The sequence below is a fragment of the Dioscorea cayenensis genome, chromosome 17 (genome assembly GCF_009730915.1).
Source record: "Dioscorea cayenensis subsp. rotundata cultivar TDr96_F1 chromosome 17, TDr96_F1_v2_PseudoChromosome.rev07_lg8_w22 25.fasta, whole genome shotgun sequence".
NCBI lineage: Eukaryota > Viridiplantae > Streptophyta > Magnoliopsida > Dioscoreales > Dioscoreaceae > Dioscorea > Dioscorea cayenensis.
In genome coordinates, this window is record NC_052487.1 from 19,483,101 (window position 1) to 19,491,989 (window position 8,889).

At 30.6% G+C, this 8,889-nt stretch overlaps 2 protein-coding genes across 2 annotated transcripts; both read right to left on the bottom strand.

Annotated features, from left to right (window-relative positions):
• Positions 1–992: 992 nt before the first annotated feature.
• Positions 993–1,881, bottom strand: LOC120280806. The gene is made up of 2 exons (XM_039287749.1): positions 1,497–1,881; positions 993–1,392 (listed from the first exon to the last, which is right to left on the bottom strand). Exons 1-2 carry the CDS (start codon positions 1,655–1,657, stop codon positions 1,092–1,094), a joined length of 462 nt encoding a protein of 153 aa, XP_039143683.1. The 5' UTR covers positions 1,658–1,881; the 3' UTR covers positions 993–1,091.
• A 3,934-nt stretch (positions 1,882–5,815) lies between these two features.
• Positions 5,816–8,350, bottom strand: LOC120280796 (early nodulin-93-like). Its single transcript, XM_039287741.1, has 4 exons — positions 8,160–8,350; positions 6,568–6,629; positions 6,236–6,311; positions 5,816–6,123 (listed from the first exon to the last, which is right to left on the bottom strand). Exons 1-4 carry the CDS (start codon positions 8,251–8,253, stop codon positions 6,032–6,034), a joined length of 324 nt encoding a protein of 107 aa, XP_039143675.1. The 5' UTR covers positions 8,254–8,350; the 3' UTR covers positions 5,816–6,031.
• Between the last annotated feature and the right edge of the window lie 539 nt (positions 8,351–8,889).

The window sequence follows — 8,889 nt, forward strand, 5'->3', positions numbered from 1 at the left end:
GTTTGTAACTCATTGAAAATGAGTTTTTTTAATCTTCATTCAACATTTTTCTTCCTAAGGTTATACAGATGAAGATGTGTATTGTTGTTCCTCTAAGGCAAGTTTTTGGCAAAGAAAAAAGGCACCAAGTGTTGTTTTGAAACTTTCTCTGTGAAGGGTAGTAGCAGTTATCTGTCAAGATAAAATGCTTCATAAGGTACCATTACCTTTACATGCTTCTAGAGCTTTAGCTTTATCAGAAGCTTTATCAGAGAATGTTCTTTGTCTCTCATGCCATCTATCAAGCAGAACCTTTGTTTTTTCATCACTACTTTAAGCAATCTTGATAATTAGAATATGAAAATTTGGCTAACATCTCACCAAAGTGCTTACAAGCTTGTTTTCTGCTTATACAGTGTAAATCTTGTTCCAAAAAAAAGTTTAATTACTAGCTGTCAGCTCCCTAACATTGCTATTCTCTTCTTTTCTCATCCAGACTTTGGGCAAAACCATGGCAGAGATGTAAATCTTCTGCATTTCTGTGTCAATTTTATGCAAGTTTGATTTGTGTATCCTTTGCAAAGCTTGCTTGACTTTAGTTCAAATAGAAGATTGATTGTGTTCATACCAAGCAAAATTCTTGTACATTGAGACCCTTTTGTTTTTTGAGTTGTGTGAACAAGCAACATGAGTGACCTCTTCTGTCAATTGTCAAAAGTTTCAACAACTCCAGCCTGAATTTAGGAAACATTTGGCTTTGTATCAAATTTTGAAAACATTTCTGATTTGCAATGATTACAATTACAGAAAATTCTTAACATTTTTCCCAGGTGATATGTTAAAAAGCCTGAACTTGTTTTCTGTATTTAAACAAAGAAAAAATAATGATAAAATGTCCTTTCCTTCCTTTCAAAATCACTAATCATTTTTCCCATTTTCATCTTCCCCTTTATTATCCTCAATTAAGAATTTCTTATCTTTCTAATTCCAGACCAAAATTAATAGACAATCAATCTCCAAACATATTGTCAATAAATCTAGTGTAATTCCATTCATTCTCCTGCTTTACATCTCATACAAACTAGCACCAAGAAAAAAGAAAAAGAAAAAATTCACAAGTTCTTATGAAGAGATGCATGAGGAGTAGGATGAGGAGGTTTGTTACAAAAGAGAAGGTTATTACTGCTTCTCCTAAGACCACTCTTCTTGTTTATATAAGCCTTACTACAAGGCCCCAATGAATAATTTAATGGCTTTTGGCCAAGATCCAACCCTCCTCCATAACTCTTGCTTGGCTTCATCTTCTTTTTCTGATAAGGTGTCTCCTTTTTAGGCAGGTCCTCCAAATATCTCACATTGGACAGTGATGTAAAGGATTGGGATTTCCCTTGATAATACTTTGACAGCCCTCTCCTACAAAATTATATATCACAAAACAAATATTAGTTCTTTGATTTACATGTATGTATCTATATATATATATATATATATCAAGGTAAGAAGAAAGAGAAACTCACTTGATGGGTAATTGATCCATGAGAGAAGACAACTCAAAGTTAGGACCAATAGTAGTGGAAGCAGTGTCATCTTCTTCCTCTGTGAGCTCTGATGAGGTTGACAAGATTGAATCATCAGAGTCACTAGAAAAGGACTCATTATTCTTCATACCTTCTCCCATTCTTGCAAAACAATGAAAGCCCAAAGCAAGAAAGAAAGAGCAAGAGATGAAGCTCTTGTTGTTGTGTAGGTCTCAAACTTGGAAAAAACAATAATAACAAGGTACAGAAAGGAATGAGAAGCACTAATTTATAGAAAGACAAGTATAAATAGATTCCATGTTATCTTGTTTGAACTTGGTTCTTGGCTTGGATGGAAGAGTGGGTAGGAGAAAGAGATAAGGTTCATGGGAATGGTCTTCATCCATATCCTTATCTCTTTCTTATTTTGATTTTGTTTGTTTTTAAAATTAATGGGTTAAAGTTGAAAAGGGTAATAATAAGGTTGTCTATATGAGCAAGTGTGTGGGGGAGACAAAGGTGGTGCCTTGTCCCCCATTGTCATGAAAAAGTATTCTTAGTTGGCACCATAACAACCATGCAAACTCATGTTTGTGGCATTAGATTCATTCACACAATAAGGTTTTTGAGATAATAGATGAATCATGGGTTTATTAAATTATAATTGTTATATATCACCAAGACATGATTGTATAATATATAAATATTAAAGTATATTAAAATGAATAAAATAGAGTAATTCAACCAACCTCACAGAATTGATGAGTTGGATATAGCTTGAAAAAGAAATGCTGTTTGATTTTGTTCTATTTGAGGAATTATTTATCAAAATAATCAAGTTGAACCTAAACATCTAAATATATTATTATATATGTCTAGACCAAAACTTTCACTCTTCAAATTAAAAGGAGAAAATAAAACCAAAATTGGACTAAAACTATTTTAGATTTTATTTGGTTTTAATATTTTATTTAATTCAATTCAATTCAATTTAAGTGAACAAAAAGTTAATAAAAAATTACTTTGATTTATGATGAAAATTTAAGTAAATTGAAAATTACAAAAATGAAAGAAGGGACGAACAAGAGTTAGCCCAAATGGTAGAAGCTCATGTTATGTAAACAAATAATTTTGAGTTCAAATTTTTATGAACACAAAAGACCTTTTAAAAAAAATTGCACTTTTATAAATCTCTCAATATCCTCCCAAAATTAATTTAAATCGTTCTTAGCAAATCAATGAATAAAAGATTTAAAAAAATTCCACTTGAACGGTTAAAGCACTTAACTCTCATATTGTAGATAAAAAATTTAACTCCTCAATATATGGTTGAAGCATAATAATAAAAAGTATGAGTGTGCAAAATATATGTATATATAAAAGAAAACTTGTATTTTAATAAAAAAAAATCCCAAAAATGATAAGATAGACATCCAGCTGTTGCAGGAAAGGAGATATTGAAGGGTCCCACAAAAGATTTTAGTACCCTACCAATGTTTATATGGTCAACATAAAAGGGCATGAGGAGTTGAAGGGGAAACTTTGCAAACAAGTCCATATCAATGAAGGGAAGGGTTCAAGACTCAAGGGCAAGCTATGATTTTGAAAAAAGTTAGATAGCTCTTCCCCCATTTCCAAATCTAACAAAATCCTTGTGATTGATTCTTAAATGTGGACATTTCATAACTGGTCCTCATTACAAAACAATCCACCTCTTGATATAATTTAAAAAAAAAAAAAATTGAGAGAAAAGAAAAGGTTTTGTTTGTTATTAATAGAGTAAGTTTTACTTAGCTTCCATGTTTCCATGTGCTTTGAAATTTTCACTTTTGTTTCCTTGAAAGACAAAGCTTTCTAGAATTCTTTTTAATATTCTATTTTTAAAGTTTTCACTACATATATATAATGAATTTTTATTTATCAGTTATTATCTTTTAGAGTATTTTTATATATCAATAATATTATTTTTTGAAAAATACCAATAAGCCACCTTAGTTTTTGTTTAATAAATGTCAATCAACCACTAATTTGTTTGTGTTTGATTTAATCTATATTATTTTTTTCTCAATTTTTCACCTAAACTTAATTAATTTTTATATGAACTATAAATTAATTTACCAATGGTTTTTGAGAGGTAAGTTTCACTGGTGACTATAAATGTTTCATCATTATAACGCTATAACCACAAATGTTTTTTTTATAACATTATGGCCACAAAACTATTCTCTAGTTGCACTAATGGCCACATTGGCATGTTTAGGCGCTATTTCCGACGAAGTTGATAATGTGGCCACAAAACACATAATTTACTTAGGAAGCTCTCTAGCACAGCAGTTATAACGATGAAACATTTGCAGCTGACAAAGTTACAAAAACATTTGCTACCATTCATCAAGATCCGAGAATAATTTTGTCTGCCACAACGTCTACAAAAAACATTTGTCTTGCACAACGTTATAACGATGAAACATTTTTGCCACCCGTAAAACTTATCCCTGCTTTTTAGTCAATCGACACTCAGTCCTCAGATAGTCTTATCCTGGGTGAGGGCATAGAAGGGTAGTGGTACTAACTTCCCATCCGTGCATGCTTGTCGGGTCTATTTGTAAAATTAAAAAAAACTATAAATTTATTTTTATTCCATTGTTAAACCAAATATTTACTTAGTAAAATAAATAAAACCAAATTTGTTTTTAATAAAATACTATTGAATATTACCCCTACAAGCATGGCTTTTGCTAGTAGAGCAGTGATCCTAGTGGCCTGGGGCATTATTAAGAATCTGGCTCATCATCATCATCAACTGTGGCAATTTTATTATTAATTTATTTGTGATTTATTCATTTTATTAAAAAAAATAATTAGGACGAAAATAACTCCTGTTTTTCCAAATGAATAAAAATCATTTAATTCAGGACTAATGTTTGGTTTAAAAAATAGATAATCAACGCAAAGGATTGTGAGAAGAAGAATGAAACACTACATTAAGAAGAATTAGATGCTAAAGTGGGTCCCATGGGAGTAGAAAGAGAAAGAGAGATTTAAAGAGAAGATAAGGGTTGAATCCTTGAACTTATTAAGTTTTTTTTATTTTAGGACCACTAAAAAAGAAAAAGAGAAACAGAAGAAGCTTACTTATCCATCTACACGCCAAAGGAAAAAGAAGAAGAAGAAAGAACCGACACTATTATTATTATTATTATTATATAGTTAGACCGCAATCAAGGCCTCAAAGAAGGGTTCAGTTAATATATTATCAATGTTAGGAACAAATAATTTTTTTAATTGTAATGTTTATCTCTAAAAATTCTATAAAAATCAACTAATGTTACTGTTTTAATTATTAATTTCAACTTTTATTATTATAAGACTTGTTCACTTTGTTTTTTGAATTTTTAACATGTTCCATATTTATATTTTTTGGTAGCTCAATTGACCTCCTATACAACCCTGGAAGAAAAAAGAGAGAGGTAGTTCTTACACAAAACTTACACGGGGGACCTGAACATGAATTGTAATATGAGATGTTCAAATTTGAAATCTCCCAATTACAACTACAAGTAATTACCGCTGTGCTAGCCATTTGTATAATCAGAAATATATTGTAATTTTTTTTTTCTCCATTGATATAAAATATATATTAAAAGAAAAAATATCTTACATGGAGCAAAATAAAAAGAAAATAAAATGAATGTATCATCTCAATATTGCAAAAAATATAAAGATAAATAGCATGAACCAAAAAAATGCACTTAAAATTTTATTTTATTAAAGAAATCATAAAAAATCAAGAAATTAAATTTTTAGAGGTATTCCAATAGTAGGGGCTTTATATTGGGTTAGTTTAGTTATAAAACAAGTGAAATTCAATTTTAAACAACCACCGAACCAAAATTTGTAATAACCAAAATAATCAAACTCAAATTATTTCCAAAAAACCGGATTTAGGTTTGAAAAAAAAAAAACAAAAGTTAAAAAATTTAAATAACAGAACCATTCATAAAGGGGGAAGAAGTTGTTTTCCATTTATATTAAAATGTGACATTTTTTACTTAAAAGTAATTCAAAATTCATATTTCTACACCCCTTGAATCATCTTATTATTACTATGATTGAAATTTTATATCATGATTATATTTATATTCCTGATAAAAATATTTAAAAGAAGAGAAATTTTAAGCTATACAAATGACAATATACATATATACACAAATTATATAATATAATATATCAACCAAGAAAAGAGAAGCTTTGGGAAGATACATGTGCATTATGAAGACTTTTATGGAGGGCATACATGCAAAAAAGTTACACTCAAGTTGGACCAAGAGAATTATTATTATAATTCAGCACAACTGAAAAATGGAAATTATGAACATTGTGAATGGAATTCACCTGCTGAAGTAAAAGAACTGGAAATTGATAACAAGGTAACATGATACAATTAATATGATTCAAACGAGGGATCATAAGTGACCTTCACTTGATTTCTTTTCGAGTTCATCGATAAGCAACAAAGAAAAATTCGGTCTTCATCAACCTGTTTTATCGTACTTGCCCATAGAGTTCTCCCTAGCTCTTCCGAGAATAGTTTTGTCCGCTGTCACGAAAAATGCGGCTATACCAGCTGCTCAATATACATGGCAATAAACTCTAGTCAGTAATTTTCTCAAAACACGAAAACGTTTAACTTGTTCTGTATTGGAATAGGTCAAAAAAGAGGTAAGTAAATGTTTTACCTGCTGATATAATTAGTGCTTGAGCAGTGTGATTCAGGTTAGCTTTTGCCCAAGGGATGACTCGGCAACCTACCAACTGAAATAAGGAAATCAGATGAATGAAACATGAACATTTCGATTAATATTGTCATTGCTTGTAGAACTAAGTAGCTTCAATTATATACTCAAGCTTTTCTTCCGGACAATCAAACTGTATTGTAATTTGGAAATATCAAAGTAAAGGATAAAAACAGTTTGTGCTTAAATTTTAGATTCAACCCACCGGGAAGTGGATTTTGGTAAAAATTAGTTTTGTTGCCAAAGACATAGAAAATAGAATTATCATAACACACCGTTGGAACTGCAGTAACAGCAGCGGCAATAGAAGCATTCTTGAAACCTTCCTGAACAGCCTCTGAAAAGCAAGAATCCACCGAATATAAGAAAGGACAAGACCGGGCAAACAGTATAAAAAAACTGAACAATAACTAGAGGCATGGGCATATTAAAAATTAAATAAGAATGAAGAGATGAAAATAATGCATGCGCTTCAATAAAAGATAGAACGCATGCAAGATCAAAAGCTTCCTAACTGGAATGAGCAGGGCTACCAATAAATGTAATGATAACAAATCAACTCATGCTGAGAATTGAAGCAAAAATGGGAGGTTATATCAGAGAGCTGATACCAAGGACAGAACAGAATAAAATTGAAACAAAATAAATAAATATATAATATATATACATTTCCATCATTCGAATTACACGAATTTCAGCCAATGATTATGAATGCAGTCTCAAGGGAGTCAGAAACTTAGAATGCAGATAATGACTATTTCTTCAATAGAAAGATTCAACCTTTCATCAAATGTATTTGAAACCAGAAACCAAAAACAGTAAAAATCAGTCAGAAACTCAGAATGCAGACAATGAGTATTTCTTGGATAAAAAGATTCAACCTTTCATCAAAAGTATTTTAAACCAGAGACCAACACAGTAAAATCAGGCTCCCAGCAGATAAAGTACTGGAGCATTGACAGAAAATTGATTCTAGAGGAAGTCTCTTGCAATGGGTATATAGGTGGAGAACTGAGAAGGTCAAGCTAGCTACATTTATGTAGGCCCAGCTAGTGAAGGTGCCACATGATGTCATTTACTTTCTTCTGATGAAATAAGATATTTTGTCATTCTCATTTATGCTACCAAGTTCCCCGCTTATTTATACAGCTCCAATTTCCTGAACAATGTAATTCAGGCATCCCAATTACATTATGTTTTTCAATACTTTGATGTAGAACAACACTGTTATATCCATTATGCTCAGGAGTTGCAGTAATTTGGCAACATTATGTTACAGCTTTAGAAATCTTTTATCAATTAAAAGTTGTCAATGTTATGGCTTTAAGCTTCTCTAACTACTGATATCAAGGCTTGATTCAATTTAATGAAGTCTAGTCAAATCAAAATAAAAAAATGCTTCTTCTTTTATAGCTTAACTAGTAGCATCTTTTAAGAACAATAACAACAACATAAGATCAAAATCCTTATCATTAAACTACCTATTTTTAGCACTTCTAATTATCAAATCCTCTCAATGAACTCACTAAAGTTCCCACTTTGCTTCTTCAACTGATTCCAAATTCGTATTTTTATTTTTCCTCTTCATTGATATAATCCTCAATAAAAAGGTTAAATAAAAATCATTGGCCAACTCAGATTTTTGGACTTCCCCAGAATCATAAGACCATAAGGACAGGTTTCTAACCCATAAGAAACCCTAATTAGATCAACATATAGCTCTTTGAATAAAAAATGATGCTTGAATTGAAAAAATGGGACAAATTCTAGCAAGATCACAGCATTTGCAACTAATTATCTCATTGAACAAGAGATTTGACGAAAATAAAAAGAAAAAAAGGAAACCAATTTTGTTTCCCGAGCTAACCTCGGATCGAGCTCTTGGAATCCACACCCCTCTGCTCATCAGGTGAAGCAGCAATCAAGGATGAAACCTGAATGCTCGGCAAGGAGTTCCTCATCTCTCTCTCTCTCTCTCTCTCTCTCTCAATGGCGAAGCCTTCGCTCTCTCTTGCTCGATTGATAACAGAGAAGAACAAATTTGGTTTTTTTTTTTTGCTTTAAAATACCAAATTATAGTGGCGAAATAGAAATTTTCTTCAGCAAATTAAAAAATATAATAATTAAAAATTTATATTATTTTTTATTTTTATCATTATACACATCTGTTTAATGTAATTTAAATTATAATCAATTTTTTTATTTAAACTCAAAAATTTTAGGAATTATTTTTCTATAGAATATAAACAAAATTGTTCATTAATTTTTTTATAAATAATTAAATTATCTAATTAAGAAGGTATGCATCATGGTCCGTGGTCCCATGGATGGGGTTTCTGGTGTTCAAAAACAGCATGCCAATACAGTGGGCGGCTTCTTGAGTTTGGTAAAAATAGGCTGGCTTTGCATTATTATAAAAAAGGTGCATATGTTTATTATTAAAAAGTTTATGCAGAGAAAAGTTTTTGGTTTTTCCCAACTCACTTTTAAATATTTATTTTTTTATCACCTTATAATGGTATTTTATTGCCTTCCTCATTCAAAGAGTTTAATAGTTTGAATCTAAACATGGTTTGTCCACAATTATAATATATATA